Source organism: Macaca fascicularis, chromosome 2 (genome assembly GCF_037993035.2).
Source record: "Macaca fascicularis isolate 582-1 chromosome 2, T2T-MFA8v1.1".
Classification (NCBI taxonomy): Eukaryota; Metazoa; Chordata; class Mammalia; order Primates; family Cercopithecidae; genus Macaca; species Macaca fascicularis.
Window position 1 is genome coordinate 170,807,977 of NC_088376.1, and position 23,940 is coordinate 170,831,916.

The 23,940-nt window shown below is 37.4% G+C and overlaps 1 protein-coding gene across 1 annotated transcript in view; it reads left to right on the forward strand.

The window, feature by feature from the left end:
• The first annotated feature begins 481 nt into the window (after positions 1-481).
• Positions 482-23,940, forward strand: part of SLC9C1 (solute carrier family 9 member C1) — a 128,050-nt gene continuing 104,591 nt past the window's right edge. The window contains exons 1-2 of the mRNA XM_045385423.2: positions 482-605; positions 7,522-7,700. Of these exons, the coding sequence (XP_045241358.2) occupies positions 7,550-7,700 (151 nt within the window). The 5' untranslated portion in view covers positions 482-605; positions 7,522-7,549. The remainder of the gene's footprint in view (positions 606-7,521; positions 7,701-23,940) is intronic.

Below are 23,940 nucleotides of genomic sequence, written 5' to 3' on the forward strand. Positions count from 1 at the left end.
AATAACTAAGTAATTTCAATTAAAATATTTTTTACATATTGTGTTTAGAAAAAACGAATGAGTATATCATTATTCTTGAAAATTTCCTCACATATATCCCAGAGTGAAAGTTCACCTTGTCATCTTGATTTCATTCTCTTACATGCCCAGAATATCCATTTACTTTTTTCCTAACCCAGCAACCTGCGTCTTCATATCTCTACCACACTATCTTATTCAGGAAACTTCCTTCTAGAGTTCTGGGAAAGCAGTGTCCAACAGCTCTTTGTCAGAAATCCACCGTCCCAAAGCCTTAAATTAACATAATGGTGTAATTTCTGTAGGTTCATTTTCACCCCCTATTTATTTATTTTTTAAAATAAACAAAACAAAACCTTAAGCCCTCAAATGCCTGAGGTATACGGGAGCAATGACGTTGTATTTCATCAACCAATCAAGTCAGAGATTATGGGCCTGAAGCTAACGGGTGCAGACTAGGGGCGAGCTTGGAGCATGTAACTGTCAGTGAGGTTGCAGTTGGTCTGGGCTGTTTGGCTGTGAGCGAAATAGCTGCCCCCCACTTCTCACTTGCACACCACGGGATAGTCCACCTGAGGCTCCGGATGGTGAGCTCTCCAGTCTCTAGTTTCCTTTTCTGGAAGTTGACCTTTCCTACTGGTACTTTCTCTCTCAGTCTCGCCTCCTAGAGGAACAAAGGCTCCCACAGTTTTCCAGCTGCAGATTCAGCCACTCGCTCTTGGAGCTTCCGCCTTTTTTGTGGCAGACTATGAAACACTTTCCCAAAGTTCAGCTAGCCTCTCGGTTTGAACTTCTACCCCCTAGCCGCTTGCCCTCCTCCATTATGCTTTTTACATCAACTCTTTGTGAACTATCCAGTAACATGTGTTCCCTTTGCGTTACTGAAACTGAAAAGTCCAGCCCCTGGGGAAAGCTCACTGGTTCAGGGAATCGCCTCAGGTGTGTGGAGCTGATCCTGAGCCGGATGAAGGGCTCATTCTGAGTGCAGGGGCATTAGGAGGGCAATAACCCACCCACCTTCAGAGTCAGTAAGATGTCCGCGTTGTGTGGTGCGAGAGTTTTACTAAGGAGACAGTCCAGCCCCAGGTACCAAAATAAATTAAACCAGTAAGCATGAGCTTTGTAGTTGTGAAGATTACTGAGACCCCACAGTGCCCTCTTCAGGATGCTTTCTTCAACGAATTCTTGCAAACCCTTCCATTGTGAAGGAAGAAAGACTGTTTCCATGTTCAGGAACACGGTAAATTAATATGACTTCCGGTTCATGAGACAACATTTCTCAATGTTGGCTGACTGACAAGGACAAATTCACGTCATTTTTGAGAGAGCAGTCATTAGTTTCCTCCACACACAAAGAGAATTAAGATTTTAGCTAACATGTTTATATATATTTGTGTGTGTATGTGTGTGTGTATATATATAATTTTTTTTACATACATATAATTTTTTTAATGGAGTCTCACTCTGTCACCCAGGCTGGAGTGCAGTGGCGCAATCTTGGCTCACTGCAATCTCCGCCTCTTCAATCAATTCTCCTGCCTCAGCCTCCCACGTAGCTGGGATTATAGGCACGTGCCACCACACCTGGCTAATTTTTTTTTTTTTTTTTTTTGATTTTTAGTAGAGACAGTTTCACAGTTTTGTCCAGACTTGTCTCGAACTCCTGATCTCAAGTGATCCATCCGCCTAGGCCTCCCAAAGTGCTGGGATTACAGGCGTGAGCCACTGTGCCCAGTCAGCTAACTTACTGATAAATTAATGCAGAGGACCTTTGTGATAACCAGTATTTTTTTTCTTAATGAGATTTGGACTCACAGACTTTTACAAAGCTGTCAAAAGTCAGCTTAAGATGAAGAGTTTTAATTACATTGAAAGCCTGTTTATTCTCATTGCTATTTCTTTACCCATACATTTAACATATTAAGCTACAGTAATGCTAGTATTTTAAAAACTATTTTAAAATGACATCTATTCTGAAATAAAGATTTCTTATGAGATTTTGGAGTAGGGGTTGGGGAAGCCAAATGGTATTTATCACATATGCATAGCCAGAGAGATAAATTGTGTTGAATTTGATCATCTATATCTCTGAATTTAAGAGTAAACAGGATTTGTGGTAATTTTATTATTATTAATGTGATTATAATTTAACTTTTATGTTCTAGGGTACATGTGCAGGTTTGTTATGGGGATTTGTTGTGCAAATTATTTAATCACCCAGCTATTAAGCCTGGTACCCATTAGTTATTTTTCCTGATCCTCTCTCTCCTCTCACCATCCACCCTTAAGTAGGCCCCAGTGTGTTCCCCTCTATGTGTCCACGTGTTCTCAATATTTAGCTCCCACTTATAAGTGAGAACATGCAGTATTCGGTTTTCTGTTCCTGCATTAGTTTGCTAAGAATAATGGCTTCCAGCTCCATCCATGTTCCTACAAAGGACATGATCTCATTCTTTTTTATGGCTGCATAATATTTCATGGTGTATATGTGCCACATTTACTTTATCTAGTCTACCATTGATGGTCATTTGGGTTGATTTCATGACTTTGCTTTTGTGAATAGTGCTGCCATTAATGTACACGTGCATGTGTCTTTATGATAGAACAGTTTACAGTTCTTTGTGTTTATACCCTGTAATGGGATTGCTGGGTCAAATGGTAGATCTGTTTTTAGGTCTTTGAGGAATCACCACACTGTTTTCCACAGTGGTTGAACTAATTTACATTCCCACCAACAGTGTATAGGCATTCTTTTTTCTCCACAACCTTACCAGCATCTGTTATTTTTTGACTTTTCAATAGTAGCCATTTTGACTGGTGTGAAATGCCACCTTCCTTGTGGTTTTGGTTTGCATTTCTCTAACGATCAGTGATGTTAAGCTTTTTATCATATGCTTGTTGGCAGCATTTATGTCTTCCTTTTAGAAGTGTCTTGTCCTTTGCCTACTTTTTAATGGGGTTGTTTGTTTTTTCTTGTAGATTATTTTAAGTTCCTTATAGATGCTGGATATTAGACCTTTGTCGGAAGCATAGTTTGCAAAGATTTTCTCCCATTCTGTAGGTTATCTGTTTACTCTGTTGATAGTTTGTTTTGCTGTGCAGTAGCTCTTTAGTTTAATTAGATTCCCACTTGTTAATTTTTGCTTTTGTTGTGATTGCTTTTGATGTTTTTGTCATGAAACCTTAGCCCACTCTTATGTTGAGAATAATGTTGCCATTACCAGTCCCTACAAAAACACACTTAAGTACACAGACCAGTGACACTATAAAGCAAGCACACAGTCAAGTCTGCATAATAACCAGCTAACATCATGCTGACAAGATTGAATCCACGTATATCAATACTAACCTTGAAAGTTTAATTGGGTTAACTACCCCAATTAAAAGGCACAGACTAGCAGGATGAATAAAGAACCCAGACCCTATGGTAGGCTGTCTTCAAGACACTCATCTTACATGCAGGATCAAAAGAAATGGATGGAGGAAAATCTACCAAGCAAATGTAAAACAGAAAAAAGCAAGGGTTGCAATCCTAATTTCAGACAAAACAGACTTTAAAACAGTAAAGATTTAAAAACAAAAAACAAAACAAAAAAAAGGGAATAACATAATGGTAAAGGGTTCAATTCAACAATACCTAACTATTCTAAATATATATCCACTCAACATAGGAACACCCAGATTCATAAAGCAAGTTCTTAGAGACTTTCAAAGAGACTGACACTCCCACACAACAATAGTGGGAGACTTCAACATTCTACTACAGTTTTAGACAGATCATCAAGGCAGAAAATTAACAAAAACATATTCAGGGCCTAAACTCAGCACTGGCTCAAATGAACCTGATAGACATCTACAGAACTCTTCACTCAAAAACAAAAGAGTATACATTCTTCTCATCACCGCATGACACATACTCTAAAATCAACCATGTGGTCAAACAAAGAACACTCATCAGCAAATGCAAAAGAATTGAAATCACAATAACCACTCTATCAGACCACAGCACAATTTTATTATTTTCTGAAAAAAATTTATTATAATTGAATGTGTAAATTTTTAAATAATTTTAGAAATGATAAAAATGCTCATGGGAACATGTATTCCTAATTTGGAAAACAATAGACTTCTTAACTATATTAAATTCAGAAAGCATGTAGGAATGTATAACTGTGGTACAGAAAACAGTTTTCCTTATTTCTTTTAGCCTGTATACTCGAGGATGGTTAGTCTTGGCATAAGAGCGGGCAAGTTAGGAGGTGACATTGCCAATATTTTTCTCAACAGTTTGATGTTAAGAGCAAATATTACCAATTGACCAAAATGTTCTTTCCTAAAGGCAGGGGCTTCCCCTGGAGCAGTGTTTCTAAACACTGTTTGCTCATTAGAATCACTGGAAAACTTTTAGAGTTGCCAATACTTAGGCTGCACCCCAGATGAATTAAATTAACCTTGGAGGGTGGGCACCAAGGCATCAGTATTTTCTAAAACTTGCCACATGATTCCATGTGTGGCCAAGGTTGAGAATCTCTGTTAAGAGACGTAGCTGAGCTCACTCTTCTCTGTCACTTATATTACATTCGAGATCTTCAGGTCTACCTACAGTTCTTGATATGTTTAGGTAATGTTAAAGAATTTAGAAATCCTTTGAGGAAAACAACCAAACACAAAACCCAAAACAGCCCCCAAATCCAGGAAGTGATCTGATACTGAGACAGGACTCAGTATGTTGCTCCAAGCTGGCCTTAGGCTCATAGCTGGGCCAATGTTGTTCTCCTGTTTGACATAAATGATCCCACAGAACATCAACATCAGACAAAGTCACTCCAAACCTTAGCAAAATAAGACACAAAGGTTGTTGTGCAATCTATACAACACCAACCACCCTCACTCTCAGCTAAAATGAGTGACTGCTGCTTCTGTGCCCATTACAGCTTTATCTTAGCTCTAGTCCACCCTCTTTATAGTAAAGTTTCATTGAAATACTCAATCACAGAATTGTCCTCACTTTCTGACAGCACCCTATCAAAACTGAACCCTCACTTCCATACACCTTTTCCAAAATTACCCAAAGTGCAGATGCTCTAATAGGTTATTTCTAACACTCTTTTGCTGATATACCCCATGGTTTCCCATGGTGAGTCATCTCCTTCACTGCAGCAAATAAATAATAAACAAAACTTGTTGACTACAGATGTATTTCTGGTAGCATTTGGCTGAAGGACATTGACAGCTTTTCTCACAAAACCTCACCAAGAATACTGAAAAGAAGCTGGCTTTGAGACTAAATATTGAGCAATGTTGTCTTTGAATTGAGTGAATCACAGTGGTTGCTAACCTTGGCTGGGTTAAATTAAAATTACCTAAAGAGCCCAGACTGCAAACCAGACTGAATTAAATCAGAATCTCTGAAGATAGGATGTAGGCACCAGTATCATTATAGTTCCTTAGGTAGTTCCAAAAAATAATAAATATAGGGAGAGAAATTACATAAACTAGAAAATTATACAGATTTGAAAACTGAGGCCAGTGGTGTTGAAGTAAGTTACCCTGAGTCTTTCAACCTACAAGCAGAAGCCCATCAGACCTATGAATGCAAGCAGTCTGACTGCAGATTCTGAAATTTTTTTTAGAGACAAGGTATCACTTTGTCACCCAGGTTGGAATGCAGTGGCATGATCATAGTTCACTGCAGCCTTGAATGCCTGGGCTCAAAACAATGTCCCCCACCCCCTCAGCTTCCTGAGTAGCTAGGACATGGGTGAACACCACACCGAGCAAAGTTTTTTATTTTTTGTGGTAATGGAGGCTTGCTGTGTTGCCCAGTCTGGTCTTGAATTCCTGGCCTCAAAGGATCCTCCCATCTTAGCCTCCCAAAATGTTGGGATTATAGGCATGGGCCACTATGCCAGCCTGAGAATGCACTTTTACCTTGGTGGTAATACGTTACAACCTTTGTGAATGTTACCTATAAGGCTTTTGATGCTGGTGACACAATAATAAGAGGAAAACAGCACAAAATATAATCATAAAAGGATGAGCCCAACAATCCTAATAAAACCTGTAAGAGCCACTAGATATGATTCGGGATCATTTCTTTTCTGCTTTTGAAATACTTGTTTACATATTTATTTCAGGAAGTGTTCACAATAAACGTGTATTTATTTATTTTCCCCTTCAAAATATTGTTTTATAATAAAAAATAACACATAAGGAAACATATATATATCACATATATATGTATATGATGTGTGTGTGTGTGCGCATGTGTGTATGAAACTGAAAAACAAATTGCCAGATTATAAGATGAATTATAATTTATTTATTTATTTATTTTTGAGATGGAGTCTCCCTCTGTCACCCAGGCTAGACTGCTGTGGCGTGATCTTGGCTCACTGCAAGTTCTGCCTCTCAGGTTCATGCCATTCTCCTGCCTCAGCCTCCCAGGTAGCTGGGACTACAGGCGCCGGCCACCACACCCGGCTAATTTTTTGTATTTTTAGTAGAGACTGAGTTTCACTGTAGTCAGGATGGTCTCGATCTCCTGACCTCGTGATCTGCCTGTCTCGGCCTCCCAAAGTGTTGGGATTACAGACGTGAGCCACTGCGCCCGGCCAGGAATTATAATTTCTTATCCAGGCAGCCATATGAGATGCTGATAGAAGGCACTAAAAAATGTCAAGCTACCATTATGAGAGATGGAATCATAATATCCTGTGTGAAATGTAAGACCTTGATGTAAAACTTTCCTTTCCCTGGGAAGCAGACGAGATTACCTGACTGTGGTTAACTGTCTATTGCTTCAAACTCTTATCAAGGCCCCTCTTGTTCCTCTTCCAAGAAGTAACAAAGAAATAGAACATATAACAATTTCCCTGATTTAAGAAAGTTTTTTTGGTTTTAATATTTTTCTTACATTCTTGGTTGCTATATACACATACAAATTTAGAGAACACCTGGCCAGTCAGTGTCCCAAATGAGATTAAAGGAGGCTGTGATTGGACATCATCATGATTTATTAATTTCTGTCTGGATAAAACAACAAAAGCGATCCAAATATTTTTCCCAGGTTTCCCTCCTACTTTGAAATAGCTGTCAGAACATGCTTCCAGGGGCTTAGATAATCTGAGGACAAAACCCTTTGTTGTCCGTCCACAGAACTAAGTAACCTGCACCAGCTTGTGGTTCCAATGACCACAATGGTGAGTGTGAATGGTTAGATGGAGAATCCATCTTTCAGACGGTTGGATGGATTCAGGGTAGGTAACCACTGAGTAGTGCTTGGCATTATAAGTAAACATAAGGTAACACTGGTAGTCTCTATCACTTGGGGTTCTGACTTTTTTATTACATTAACTTGAAAGCATCGTATAAGGGAGAGGCATCCCTAAATTTGGCAGACCATGAGAAATCACTAGAACTAATTAAAAGAGAATAGGGCTTTTTTTCTTTTTTAGAAAATTATTACAAGGCCACCAAGAAGGCAAATCTTATGTTTCTTAGATTCAGATGGACTGTGGAAAACGACAAGATGGATGATGATACAGACATTGTTTCTGACATCAATCTTCAGAAAAATGTTTCTAGCACGTGGCTGGAATATTTAAGGAGTTTATTTTTCAGTGCTCCTGATGACCTCCCTGAAATCATTCTAACATTGTCTTTGATCAGCACCATTGGAGGTAAGTATCACTCTCTCTTTATCTGAGTTTATTCTTCAGGTACGTCTTATAAATGCTACCATATAGAATTAAGGAAAGTAGAAGTAATAGGATATAATTTTGTCCTCAAACTTATATCTTTATATCAATATTTTCAATCAAATGAATCCAATAATAATTTGCTCCTATGGAGAGACATGTAGAATCTGATTTTCATAACATTCACCCTATTGGGTTCAAAGTGTTCATTCATACTTTCTTACTTGCTATGTCAGGGTTAGATTTCAGTGAAGGAGACAATTGAAGAAAACAGGTAGAAAATCACGGGTTAGGGCAGGGTGTTCCATAGGTTTTGTCCAAGTTATAAATTATGCCTGCTATTTTGAGAAGAAAAGAACATGGTATAAACAAAAAGAAAACACTTTTTGCACTTTCTTTGACCTGATTAGGGACTGTATTACAAAGAAGCAGAAAAAAATTAAATGAAAGCAAATGTTATGATATTACTTATTGCACTTTTATAACAATAATACACAAAGTTAAATATTTGTTATGGGCTTTTTAATGTGTGATAAGAAACTAGTTTTTTTTCACAGTATTATAAAATTTTATTTCAAAGCTTTTGATATAGCAACACATAAAAGCAATATGAAAACTAAATGTCAGGCCAGGTGCAGTGGTTCACACCTGTAATACTAATGCTTTGGGAGGCTGAGATGGGCAGATCACTTGAGTCCAGCAGTTCAAGACCAGTCCCATGAACATGGCAAAACCTGGTCTCAACAACAACCAAAAATTGGCTGCATGTGTTAGCAGGCACCAGCAGTCCCACCTACTCAGGAGGCTGAGGTAGGAGGACCGCCTGAGCCAGGAGGTGGATATCGCAGTGAGCCAAGATCATGACACTGCACTCCAGCCTGGGTGACAGAGCGAGATCCTATCTCAAAAAAAAAAAGTAAATGTTAAATTATAACTGAATGCCAGAAGGAAAAATACAGCTGTTTGTAGACTTGATGTGCATATTTACATCTGGTTAAATATGCAGGCTCCCTAGCTTGTTTTACATGCAAGGAGTCCTGGCTTTGAGCATGCAAGCTGAAATTATGCAATGTAATCTTAATCTTTGCAAAAATTTATGGTTGTTTTGTGACTTTTAAGTTTGCTAGATTAAAAACTCTCCTGGCTGGGCACGGCGGCTGATGCCTGTAATCCCAGCACTGTAGGAGGCGGAGGCGGAGGCGGGCAGATTGCTTGAGCTCAGGAGCTCAGGACTGCCCTGGGCAACATGGCAAAATCCTGTCTCTACTAAAAACACAAAAAAAATTAGCCTGGAGTGGTGGTGCACACCTATGGTCCCAGCTACTTGGGGGGCTGAGGTGGGAGGATGGGTCCAGCTCCGGAGGCGAAGGTTGCAGTGAGCAGAGGTCAGACCTCTGCTCTCCAGCCTTGGTGATACAGCAGCACACTCTCTCAAAACAAAAGAAACCTCTCCTGCTGTTGTCTATAAATATTTTTCAGGAGATCGAGACCATCCTGGCTAACACAGTGAAACCCCGTCTCTACTAAAAATACAAAAAATTAGCCGGGCGTGGTGGCGGGCGCCTGTAGTCCCAGCTGCTCCGGAGGATGAGGCAGGAGAATGGCGTGAACCTGGGAAGCGGAGCTTGCAGTGAGCCAAGATCGTGCCACTGCAGTCCAGCCTGGGCAACAGAGCGAGACTTCATCTAAAAAACAAACAAATAAATAAATAAATAAAAATTTAAAAATTGTATTTTTTTCTAATAATGTAAAACTAATATTTATATAGTATACTAAATTTTAGTAATTTAAAATATTAGAAACATTGAAACACTAAAACGTTTCTTTATACTTTTATCAAGAGTAGTTTGAACAATGCTTGTCTTATATAACTTAACTGGTGAGCATCTTTTCTATGCCTTGGCAAATTGTCTCACTCCTTCTTAGCTTTGAGTCAGCTTTCAAAAGTTTATCCTTTGCATTTTCAATGTAATGAAGTATACGAGAGCTCCTTTAATGTGAAGTTTTTTGCTGGCATCACTTCCTGAGACATGGTCGTTCTTTAAGTCACAACCACTTACTTAATTTATGTCTATGCATTTGACTTTGCTAAATTCCTCTGGCTACATATCTAAAACTGCCTCTTGAACAGCAGCAGCGTTAACATTCCCGTAGTCAGCTATATCTTCTGTAATATTCCATCCGAAGCTTTGCAGCTTCATGAGATAGCTTAACGTCAATTCATGCCGACTTCTGAAATGATGAACCCAGCTTTTACTGGTAGTAATATATTCTCTTTCAGTCTTCTTGTCATTACCATTTTCTTTCAATGCAGTAACTAAGGTTATCACTTTGGCCTGAATGCTAGTCAAATTGATTGGGATTTGTTTTTGATTAATCTTCAATCCAAACAAGTAAATGTTCCATTTCAACCACAAGCAGCTTTCTGTTCCCAGTGCAATTAAAACTGAAAGACACTGAAGCAACTTAACCTTTTTACATTTATCAGCCCTTTAAAATAGGTTTGTATTACAGTTTCATGCAGGTCTGAGTCTCAACCTATCTTTGCTTTGCTGTCACCACTTTCAAATCTAATCACATCCAATTTCACTTCCAGCATTATCACTTTTCTTTGCTGCCCTGTTCTTTGCTAACCAATTACCTCTTTTGATTATCCATTTTTGTAAATGGTCATGAGTTTAATCTTTGGGGTCGAGGAGGCAACACTACTAGCCACTTTGTGCTTTGCTATCTGTGCATGAACTGATGATCAGTAATGAATCACCAACAAACTTTGAAAGAAGTAATGTAATTGAAGACTGATCATGATGCACATCTTTTTTTTTTTTTTTTTTTTTTGCACAATGGTTTATGGAATAAAGAGCTAGCAGCAAAATTTATGCAAGTTTTCCCAATACTGTGGTCATGGAAATATTAACCACATTGTTGGACTGGTTTTATTTAACTTTACTGTGGTAACTGATATTTATGCATATTGGAACTGTGCAAAGCAAGGACTGCCTGTATCTAAAAAAAGAAAAACTCCTTATTAGTTCACAAAACAGTTAACTTTTAATCCAATTTAGTTAACTACTATCCAAGCCTAATCCTGAATCAAATAAAAACTGAACTGCTCACAGGAGTTAGAAAAATGTTTGGCGAGAATTTAATGCAGAATTCTTCAAATTAGGATTTGCATAGCACAAAGACATTCTAGTTTATTTTTAGAGATAGGGTTTTGCTCTGTTGCCCAGTGTGGTGGCAATAATCACAAATCACTGCAGCTTCAACACCTGGGATGCAAGTGATCCTCCCATCTCAGCCTTCCCAGCATCTAGGACAGGTACACACCACCATGCCTCGTTAATTATTTTATTTTTTTGTAGAGACAGAGTCTCATTTTGTTGCCAAGACTAATCTGGAACTCCTGGCCTCAAGGAATCCTTCTGCTTTGGCCACCCAAAGTGCAAGGATCACAGGCATGAGCCTCCATGGCCAGTCGACATTCCTTTGGGGATTCAGATCCCCTCCCCTCATTTCAACAGTCTTGAGGTCTGCCAAGAGTAAAGCTGTAGACAAAACAATCATCACAAGGCACACGACTGTAACTTTTTCCATAGCAGCCAGTACCATGTTTACACCTCAGTAAAACAGTAGCATCCATTCCATTAATGTTGTTTTAGTTTGTTTCTGAATGCATTTATTTCACAAATCTGTTTGTTAGGGGCTATAGACAAAATTTGTATCAACTTTTATGTTTATGTATATTTACAAAATAGAAAATTAAGTCAGCATTAATTTAAGTTATCATGAATGGTCACAAGAATTTTTCCCCTCTATAAGGGGTGGATATTCAAGGAGACTTCAAAAAGTTTGTGGAAAAATGGAATTAAAAGTATAAACTATATTTCTAAACATTAGCTTGAAAAGATAATAGTATAAGCTATATTTCTAAACATTAGCTTGATCGAGTTCAAGACACTTTTGTAAGGGATAATACCAGCTATTTAGTCCATCGTAAAGAACAGAGAGTTCTGGGAATTTAACCACATCAATGCAGCTTATTTTTTTTTTTTTTTTCATTATTAACTGAAGAAAAATGTACTGCCTTTAAAAAAATTATTAAGATTAGGAAACAAAAAGTCCAAAGGTGCCAAACCGGGACTATAGGGTGGATGCCTAGTGATTTCCATCAAAACACTCACAAAATTGTCCTTGTTTGATGAGAGGGATGAGCAGGAGCTTTGCTGTGGTGAAGAACTCTCTGGTGAAGCTTTCTCCAGCATTTTTCTGCTAAAGCTTTGGCTAAATTTCTCAAAACACTCTCATAATAAGCAGTTGTTACCATTCTTGGGCACTACAGAAAGTCAACAAGCAAAATGCCTTGAGCATCCAAAAGCTGTTGCCATGACCTTTGCTCTCAACCAGTCCACTTGTAGTTTGAACTACTTCTGCATCTTGGTAACCATTGTTTACTTGCACTTTGTCTTCCGGATCACACTGGTAAAGCCATGTTTCCTCTCCTGTTACAAGTTTTCAATGAAATACTTCAAGATCATGATCCCATTTATTTAAAATTTCCACTGAAAGGTCTGCTCTTGTCTGTAGCTGATCTGGGTGCAATGGTTTTTGTACCTCTCAGGTGTAAAGTTTGCTGAACTTTTCCAGTCAGAATTGTGTAAGGTGAACCAACTGAGATGTCTATGGTGTTGGCTATCATTTCTGCTGTTAATTGTTGGTTTTCTTCAATTAGGCCATCAACTAGATTAATTTTTTTCTCATAAACTGATGTGGATGATCTGCCACTGTGGGCTTCTTCTTCAACATTACCTTATCCCTTCTTAAAACTAATTATCCATCTGTAAACTGATCTCTTTGGAGCATTGTCTCCATAAACTTTTCATAAAGCATCAATTAAGTCACCTTTCTTCCACCCAAGTGTCAACATAAATTTGATGTTTGTTCTTGCTTCAATTTTAGCAGAATTCATATTCCTCTTTTCAAACCAATGTCTTATTCTTCTTAGTGCTTAAAACTGTATCCTTATGATACAAATCTTCAACGTCTTGATCAAATAAATATGACAAATGATGTTCTGTAAGAAAAACACTCTTCACTTTTATTCCTTCCCTGCATATTTTGAGTAATTATCTTCCAAGACCCATGCATCTTTTCCCAAAATCTCTGAGAGTACAGTTCCTTATTTCCTTCACTGTGGTAAAGTGTTTCAGAAAAGGGTTCCTTGAATTAAAAGTCGGCATATCCTATTTGACTCCTGCTGCTCCGGTATCACATACCTACAGCCAACCATGCCAAGAGCTTCCCCCTTATCTCCGCATTGGAGAGCCCTTTCTCCAGATATCCTCCAGTTTCAGAGACTGCACCCAGAGACCCATTGGCAGGTTCCCAGATTCGCCTCAATTTTGGTCCTGCCTCTCTGCTTTGCATTTTCAGGCTTGGCCTTACAAGAAGGACAATGGTGCTGATTGTGCCAGAATGAGTGAAAAGAGGAGGAAAATGAACCAGTTGCAGCAAAACCCACTATTTCACAACTAGTTTTTAAAATTGGGCTAGTTTCTCATTGTTCTGAACCGGAAGATTACGTTAAAGTTTACTTATTAACCTTTTATTGCAGGATTGCTAAAGAAATTAATCTCTGATTTATGATGTGTATAAAACTACTATAAATATTTCAGTAGTAACCTAAGAGACAATAATTGCTGATAATGTTTGTTAAGTTTCTAAGGAGATGAGAATGAGATACATCATAGGAGAAGTAAAACAGTAACCCGGTAGATTAACAGTTACACTAATTCTCTGTGCTGCTAAGTATAAGGGATGATTTTAAACTCAGGAAAAAAAAAAAAAACAAGTAGTGAAACTGTAAGATATTGTTCACAATTTTAAGAAATCCTGTCACATTAAAGTTCTATAAATGAGATACCTCATTGCCTTTCACTAACAACATGTTTTTTTGCAGCATTTTTGAACCTGCACTTGAAAGACTTTCCAATTCCTCTCCCTGTGATGTTATTTTTACTTGGATGCGGTTTTGAAGTATTAAGCTTTACATCTTTGTGGGTGTGTATTGTAAATGAGTATTTTATGCTATTTATTTGAGAATCATATAAATGCTGAGATGCCATTTAAAAATGTTCAGAAATTATTCATCTTCTCACTGTTCTGCCAGTTGATAGATGATTGTTATGTGGATAGCATCAGATCAGGTGTGTAGAAAAAGGAGCCAGGCCTGCAAAAGCTGAGATCTAGCTGAGATCTGCAAAAGCTGAGTACATACAACTACTGAGCACATACAGCTACTGAGTACATACAGCTACTGAAAGTATTAGTGGCCAAGGAATGTTAAACAGATTTAGAAAACTTGGAAAAAAAATGGCTAATGACATAGGAGCTCAGTAAGACTTTGTATTGCTGGTGCAGGACTTGAGTAGCAAAAATATTGTAATATTGAACGAATCTATTTCCTCAATGAAGACTGTTTTAAAGGGTTTCTGTTAGAAGAGAAACTATTCTCTTAAGTGTGCAGATTTGGCCAAGGGGCCATAATTTGCCAGTCTGCCCTAGTCAATCAGAATGGATGTGAGAACTTGTCTGAAATGATTGACTTTCCCAAACAAATTTAGTCACTGATGTTAAAAATATTATACAAAACATGTATTCATGTAAGAACTAGAAACAGTTTACTACTTTACATGTCATAAACAGGTTTTACAATCATATGATTTTGACACAGATGCAATTTGAAGTACTTCTATAAGCTTTATTATTTGTCAGCAACTCCTTCAAAGGAGAGACCAATGTTAAGACCCATGAAGTGTCTAAGATTTTTCTCTACTTGCCAGCTAATAAGCTAGCTTGCCAGTTTCATGATCCCAGCAAAAGACATGGGACTCCTGGACCAGAGAAAAAGGGTTTTATTATCCACAGCAATAGCAGTAACCAGAGTTAACACTTTCTTGTGCCTGTTTCCTGAACCATAATCCCGAAGAAGAAAAGAGGGCCAGGTGAAATCTGTACCTACATTGGGTTATATATCTGGCCACAGAAGAAGAAATGTAAGCTTAGAGAACCTGAATCCTCTATAATGCGTAGTAAGCTCATTTGCTCCCTTGCCTATTCTTCCACACACATCTTCTATATAAGCCATGGCCAGTTATTTGTAGTTTTTAGAATTTGATACAATCATTAACTCCTTTGTGAATTTTGTGCTTGATTATCCACCTACCTGAAACTTCTTTCTTCATCTTGATTGCCTGAAAATCTGCTGCATATTCTTTAGTGCCCATGTCAATGTACTTCCTATACCTGTTCTTTAAATATAATAAATGTCTCTGAGGGAGATATTATCTTTATTACACTGGACAGTAAAGTAAACCTGTCATTTGCTCTGGAGGAAGACACTTGCTCTGCCTTCTAAGCCATACCAACATTCATGAAAAGATAGTCTGGAAGAAAAACAATCAATGCCTGTATTCATAAGCCATGGACAACACAAGAGATGCATGGAGAATTATCTCCCAAATGCAAGGATATTACCTAACACAGTAGGTACTCAGTGTTTCCCTAATAAGTGAATGTTGAATGGATACCTATAATAGGATTTCAACTAAATATCTCATGTTAAACATTGTTAATTAGTTATTGCATGAATGGCATTAACTTTCCAGTCTCTATCCCTTCTATTCTTCCACACACATCTTCTACATAAGCCATGGCCAATTATTTGTAGTTTCTAGAATTTGATACGATCACTTACTCCTTTGTGTGATATGTCTTTTAAAAATTGTCTTTCTCTACTGTTAGATTTAGGAGTGCCTAGCATGTATTCTATTCTAATAGTGATGAATAAATGAGAAGATGATGTATTTGTATAATATTAGGTCCAAAGATATGCAAACGCCATACAATGGATGAGTCCAGACTTACTTTTTTGTATATTTGCACCAGTAATTTTCTTTACTACTGCATTTGACATGGATACATACATGCTTCAAAAGTTATTTTGGCAGGTAAGCTTTCTTTTTTGGTAATGTCATTCATTCATGAACCACATATTATCTACGTTCAAATTTTTAGAATTTTTTTTCCAAAATAGGGAACAAAGAAGAAATAAAAGGGCATGGGAGTAATAAATTCAGCTTCATAATTTAGTGAATAAATCATATCTTGGCAATAGTCTGGCATATCAAAGACCCAGGGGAAAAATTATGAAAGAAAACAGTAATTCTGAGACTCAGACTCGCATAACTTCATACCAGATATAATATTAACTCTGAAATACTACAAGAGTGCTATAAGAAAGTGTATTAGCTCCAGTAAAAGGAAATTGTTAAGAAAAGTCATGTTTTAAATACCTATGTTCTAAAGCTTCCCACATTCATATCTAAGAGAATAAAAGCAGAGAAGAAAACACAGAAGCAGCTAAACTCTAATTCAAAAACCATAAGAAATTTTGTAACATGCAAGATTTGAACTGTATCAGGGAAAGACCTCAAGAGAAAACACTCCAAATCATAAGTAGGGTGTACATTTCTTTCAAAGTAATCAAAACAGTTTTATAAATACAGCCCATTACCTAAACTGCATTAGAGGCAAATAATTTATTAGAATAATTTATACTTTTAAACCAAACGCAGACACATGGAGTTCAGACAAATGACAAAAATATGAAATCAAAAAGAACAGACTTAAAAGGGGTTTGGGTTGTCTCAGCTGAGCTCTGCCAAGCCATCTCCTGCATCTTTGGTCAAGTAGAAGTCAGCTGAAGCAGAGTGAGCTAGATGGCCCCACTCCTGTGTCTGCTGGTGGGTACTATTGGTGTTGGTTGATTCTGTATCTCCAATAATCCTGATTATCTTCTTCTTAAAATGGACTACAAAAGCAGTCTGATTTTTCTAATTGTAAATTTCTTTGCAGATACTTTTAATTACAATTCCCGGCTTTTTGGTTAATTATATCTTAGTTCTTTGGTATCTGGCAGCTGTAAATAAATTACATTTGAAGCCCACCCCATGGTTATTATTTTCAGCTATCCTTGTGAGTTCGGATCCCATGCTAACTGCAGCTGCTGTAAGAGACCTTGGTAGGTATATTGCTCTCTTCTTCTATATTTATAATATCATATTTCATAATGAACTTGCATTTGTTTTAAGATCTTTTGTTTTTGGTAGCTTTCCAGTATGAGAAGTCAGGTAGTGAGGGATTGGGGGTTGGGAATTAAGCAGAGATTTTGGAGGTCATGCTTAGGGCAGAAGAAATGCCAGTGACGGGCTTATTTAGTGTCAAAAAAAAGTATTATACCCAATTGTACAATGAGGGAGGGAATTCATTTAGAATCCTTGACTTTATGCGTACTTCTACCTTGAGCCAACAGAATAATTCTGGGACATTACAATATTACATATACACTGTCGTGACATTTCTGTTGCCCAATATTTCTTTTCCTTTGTAAAGAATCATTAGGACAATTCCATTTAAAAAGTATTTTGCCTTTGGCATCATTGTCATCATCAAGACTGAAAGCCTAAAAAGTCAAAAACTGGTAAAATCATCAGTCATACAGTGTTTTGAGTGTATACTATTTTAAGAAAAATCAGTCTATATTTAAAAGTAAAATACCAACTCAATTAAGCCCAGAAAAACAAAAACAAAAAAAGCCTCATGCAAGAAAAACAATAATTTTATTGTCTCTTTTCATCACTTTTTAATAATGAGAACTAGAAAAATTGCTTTAAAATAGAATATTAATATGGCACACACACGCATGCATTTGCACACACACAACACGCACACTCTTTTCAATTTTAATTTCACTTTGCAACCAGTTAAAGGGGAAATAGCTATCTGAGGCAAGTAGAAATAGAGTAGGGGAGATACATCAAGTGTAAATATATGAATAAATGAGAACTGAGCCTTCAAGACAAAGGACATTAAGAGAGTGAGATGACACTTTAGAAGAAGATACCAACATCCACCACCCAACCCTGAATTCTTGTCTTCCTCCCCACACTCTCAGCCCACATCCCTGCCTCCTTGTGACTGTCAATGCCAACCCTTTTCTCCCCTATATTTGAGAGACTCTTATGATACCTGAGAGCTGATTTCCTTCTTGTCTAACGTTCTTATCTTGTAATCTAGTATTCCACTGATATTCTACCCTGCCACAATTGAATTGAATTTACTCAGAGTACCTTGCGAGGTTATTTTCATAAATTTTGTCCATCTTGCCATTACTTTCAGAATTTTGTTTCTCTCCCCCCTGTATCTTTCCAGAAGACATTTTTAAAAGTAATTTCTTCTTGGCAGCATTGTTCCTGAATTTACAAAACAAGATTTATAAGATTTAGAAAGACGTATATATGTGTATGTGTGTGTGCGTGTGTGTGTGCACATATATATATATGAAAAATTTGCCCAAGACTGTCAGAATACATAAGTACATTCACATTGGCTTGAGCTTCTCATGGTCCTTTGACTCCTCCTATGCCCTTATATTATCTACTATGTATTTCTGAATATTTACATTTTGCCATAGTTCCATTTATACAATAATATCAGTTAGGTTTTGCTGAGTAATAAACAACTCCAAATGTGGTGGCTTAAAACAACAATTATTTATTATTTCTCATGAATCCAGCAGTTCTGATGATATGGGCTGGGTCCTGCTGATCTTGCTAGGTTCACTAAGGAATCTATCATCAGCTGGTGGATACTGGGGGTGCTAAGTGATCCAGGATGGCCTCAATTGGGAAGATCTACGTTTCCTTCATGTATCTCTTATATTCCTACAGAGGAATGCTGCCGTGGCGGTGGCAGAAGTCAGAGAGGAGGCAGAACTTTTCTGCTCTCATTGAGTCTCATAACAAAACAAACTAGATCTTTTTGGTGAGAAACACTGCCAAGTCTTACAGGGAAGGGCTTAGATACAGGCAGAGGTGAAGTATGGGATGGCCAAGGCAATCGAGCCACACAGGAACAGCCTTGGTGTTTCCTCTCTTCTATCAGCATACTGATTGTAGTTAGGTTGTGATTGCGGTTATAGACTGGTTGATTCACAGAAAGGACTTTTACTGTATAATAACATTTCCTCCTATGAGTTTTAGAAAATCACGATAGATGCTCAAAGTTGTAGCTTTACCACTACATGCACATTTAAGGGCAGAGGAAAAGGACAACTGATAGACATTTAAACTTAGAATGCCATCATAAATAGAGGAAAATTTGGATGGAAGTGCATAATATCAGGAACTCTCCATTCATGGATACTGATTTCTAAAACCATTGGGAAGAATGAATGAGAAAGTCAGATAATCTCTAAGCCTAGCTAGATTATGTGAACAATTGCCTTAATACTTATGTTATGTTATAAAGCTTTGGTTTGTAACTTTATTTTATTCCTCAATCATCATTTTCTGTCTTGCCTTAAATATATCTGATTTATCATGTATGTATTTATATAGAACAACTCACTGAATTAAAAATAATAAATTTCATGTTTTCCTCTGTACTTTGAAGCAAGGAATGAGAACTTTAATTATCTCACTTACGTAAACATAATGGACCCTAATTAATTTAGTGCCAATTATGATGGTCTAAACTTAACTTGCAGTAAATCCGTAGCTAAGACCATCCTTATAGTTGCTAAGAAAATTTTATTCTTTAACATTTAATATTTAATGTTTTTCTCACTTTATAAAACATCTTTCCCCCTCAACATATGTAGGGCTTTCTAGAAGCCTCATCAGTTTAATTAATGGAGAAAGTCTGATGACCTCTGTTATATCGTTAATTATATTTACTAGTATTATGGATTTTGACAAAGAACAACAAAATAAAAGGAACCATACCATAGGTAAGGATCTTTTTTTTTAAATGTTTTTTTCTTAACATCAGAATCCTGTATTTTCTGAAAGCTGATGTGTATTTTGTAATATCCTACCATAAGTTATATTTGTAAGAATGTAATAGTGAGTATTGGTTTAGTGACTTACTCTTTACAAAGCACTATTACCCATTACTTATTTAATGTTAGTTACATATTTGTTGTGAGACTGGGTTGAGACTCTTCATGAAGATGCTTATGGGAGAGGCCTGGGATGAACCAGAATGCCAGACAACCAGAATGAGAGATGTTCTTTTTTATGTGCTGAAGATGAGCTTAGAAGATAAACCAAATAGTGCATCCACTAGTAGTGAGAGGAGGCAGCTTCTCTTCCGTTTGCCCTGGGACTATATCTCATACAGGCAACATAAAAAGCTGTCAAATAAGGGAGGAAGTATGCATTATTAGCCATCTACAGGGTCAGAGAATAGTGCTTATAAGCAGAGGGATTGCAAAGTGCCCATGAGCTGTTTCATTTACCGCTTTCAGATAGCCCTAAACCATAAGCACTTTTCTCCCCTTTATCATGTGTATGTGTGTGTATAAAATAAATGACATATGTATAATATAATAGTGATTATAAAGTATACAGCTATATAACTATTAATCAGGAGAAGAAATTTCATGTTACCAGCATCCCTAGAAGCATCTTATGTGCTCTTCTCTGGTCAAAGCCCTGTATCTTCCTCCTAGAAAAGTCATTTTCAACATTGAGTCTCTGAATCCCTGGCTAGTGGAGGAGAGGGGTTCATAGGATCTTTTCAGGGTGTCTATGAAATCAAAGTATTTTCATAATATTACTAAGAATTTATTTAGCTTTTTATTGTGGTGCACTTGCACTGGTTTTGGAAAAGCAATGATTATAGTCTCCTTGATAAACTGACGACGTACTATTCTGCGCACTGGGTGTCTTCTTTGTTCTAAGGTCTTATGCAGCATTGTCTCATTCTGCCACTACTCCCATTCCTGTTGAAAAGGTGTGCTTAAGAGGTGCCTCCACAACATATTCTAATCCATTGATCTGTATGGTATCGAACAATTCACTCTGCTGCGGTGGGATTCTTCTACTCCCCACCTCCCCTCAGCAATGAAGAATATCTTAAATTACCTCTCCTAATATTCAGGAAGAGGAGATTTTTAGCTGTAATTGTTTCCCCTGCCCCTAGAGAGTGCTTCATTGTTGTGCAACTAGGGACCCTGTATACCTCTATTCTTTCCTATTCCTGCCTTATCCTAAAACTCAGAAGTGAAGAATATTCTTTCCCAAGAAGAATCATCCTGAGGACCACCACTCCTCTCACCCCTTCCTCAAAGGAGCTGATCCAGGTGGTGGACAGTTACCCTAATTGGGCATAGGAGATATTTACTTTCAGCCTTTGAGGCTTGTGGGCAACAGATGGGTGAAGCTCTGTGTATGGTGTTAGTTTGCCTAGCTCACGGAAGCTTGGAGCATCTGTGGTGAACCTGGAACCTCAGATTAGCTCAGAAAGGTACATTGTCTTTAGGTACTTCCAATTCACCATCTGTGATGTGTGTGAAAGCCAAACAACCATAAACACAACCTCTACTAAAATCCAGGGTGCAAAGGGAGGTGACGCAATATGGCACTCAGAGAGTGCTCACCCTAAAACCTCCTATAGCTATGACCTTCCTGCAGTTGACTAAGTTGAGCAACAAAGACATTTCTATATTCAGAAGCATTTTAAAAACTCAAGGGCCACCCTTGGGGGAACTAAAAAACCTTAAAGAAGTACAATCTTGCATGCCATTGGGGAGGATCCATGTTCACCTACTAAACCTGGTTCAATGTTCTACCAGGCTTTATTTAAGATATTATATACTGACCACGGAATTTCAGGGAAACTTATATCGGAAATAACATCTACAGGCTAATCAGGGGAACTTTTTTGGTGCTCCTTGGGAGAAGGGAAAGGAAAAGGAAGAATGGAAGTTCATTCATTCACTGATTCAACAATGATTTATTAATATGTACTATGTGAGAATTTCTATTCTAGGACCTGAGGATTTAACCATACACACAATAGGCAAAGTCCCATTGCCTCCACAGAGCTTGCCTTGTAATTTTGATAATAATCAATGGAATGGAACTTTATTTTTTTATGTTTCAGAAGAAGAAAAACTGTAAGTAATCACTGTAAAATAATAAAAGTAGTAACTTCAACAATAAAAACTCTGCGGTAGGAGAAAGAGAACGATGAACTTACTTTCTTAGACATTAGGACTTTCTCTGAACTTCAACACCTTTGAAATACAAATTTTCTTTAAGAAATAAAGATGCTTAATAAGCTTTACTGCTATTTCATTTGACATTGTGAATCAATAATTTTCAGAGTAACCATTGTTTTTATAACTTCTGTAATTATTTAAACAGTGTTACTAATCTTTGAAGTTAGCACGTATTTTATAATAGGGAAAAATTAAGAAAGATTATTTCACTCAGAGTTCTTACTCTTTCCAATTTGAGTGCTAGAAATTTTAAAACAGTATAAGCAGTAATGGCTTTGCTTTGAGACTTTTCCTGGCTTAACAAATCTAGTCAGCAAATATGTTACTTATTAAAATGTATTTTCCTTTCTTAAAGGAAAAAACAGCTTTCAAACTGGGGTCTTCTAACTCCAGATTCCTGTATGCTTCTGCCACTAGAGTTGGCCTCCATCCTATATTTCAGTGACAGGAGATGCTGGACTCAAAATTATTGCCATGACCAGCTCTGTGCCTAGAGCTCATGTGGCCTGGAGGCATGTGTAGTTCCAGAAAATGAGCCTATGATGGCCTCCGGCTCCCTGTTTTCCTGGGAAGGGCATCATGACATTGCTCTGTGGAAAGTATTTAGGCAAAACATAAAAGTAACAACACCAAAAAGCAAATATATTTTGGCGCATTAATTTTACTTTTAGAACCTAAAAAGTACTCAGAGAAGCCCAAGAGAGAAAAATGTATGTACAGAAATATACATTGCAACATTGTTTATCAGGGTGAAAAGGTAAAACATATGAAATGCCGAAAAAGAAGGAAGCCATCAGTCACTTTGGCAGGCCAACATAATGCAGGAGATTCACCCAGCTGAGGCCTAGAGACGTTCCTCTTTCTGTAGTTCCTGTATGTATTACATTAGATCTAGATTATCACTTCCATGAGTTTAGGGACTTCCCACTTGTTCCTTCATATATCTCTAAAATCTATTACATGTTTGACACATTAAAGGCACTGAATAAATTCCTCAATGGAGACCGAAAGGAGCTCTTAAACTAAACTGACCAAATTTTCCAAACTTAAGTGTGGCTTTTAGCAGTTGAAAAGAAACTCTTTCAACACAGAAACAAGAAAATACTGTCCATCTACCCCAAAGGCAATGAGCTATTTTTATTAATATTAGTTTTAGTGGACAAATCATAATGTATACATTTGCGGGGTACAATGTGAGGCTTTGATATATGTATACAATGTAGAATGATTGAATCAAGCTAATTAACATCACCTCATTTAACTATAATTTTTTATGATGAGAGATTTGAAATTTACTCTCTTAGTTATTTTGAAATACCAATATATTATTATTGACTATAGTCACTTTGCTGTGGAATAGATCTGAAAACTTAGTACTGCTTTCTCTTGGAAACTTTGCACTTCATAATCAACAGTTCCCTATTCTCTTCCTCCCTACATCCCCAGCCTCTGGTAATAATTATTCTATTCTCTATTTCTGAAAGTTCAACTTTTTAAGTTTCTACATATAAGTAAGATCATGCGGTATTTTTCTTTCTGTGCCTGTCTTACTTCACTTAGCATAATGTCCTCTAGGTTCGTCCATCTTGTTGTAAATAACAAGGCTTCCTTCTTTTTTAAGGATGAATACTATTTCATTGTGTATGTATACCATATTTTCTTTATTCATTCATTGATGGACACTTAGGTTGACCCCATATATGGGACATAAATAATCCAATTTAAAAAATAGGCTAAGAACAGATAGACATCAAAAGAAGACATACAAATGGTCAACAGGTGCTTTTTTTTTTTTTCCCCAAGACAGAGTCTTGCTCTGTTGCCCAGGCTGGAGTGCAGTGGTGTGATCTTGGCTCACTACAACCTCCATCTCCCGGGTTCAAGCTGTTGTCATGCGTCAGCCTCCCAAGTAGCTGGGATTACAGGCATGTGGCACCACACCCAGCTAATTTTTGTATTTTTAATGAAGATGGGATTTCGCCATGTTGGCCAGGTTGGTCTCAAACTCCTGGCCTCAAATGATCTGCCCACCTCAGCCTCCCGAGGGATTATAAGTGCTGGGATTGTAGTCATGAGCTACAGCACCCGGCAGTC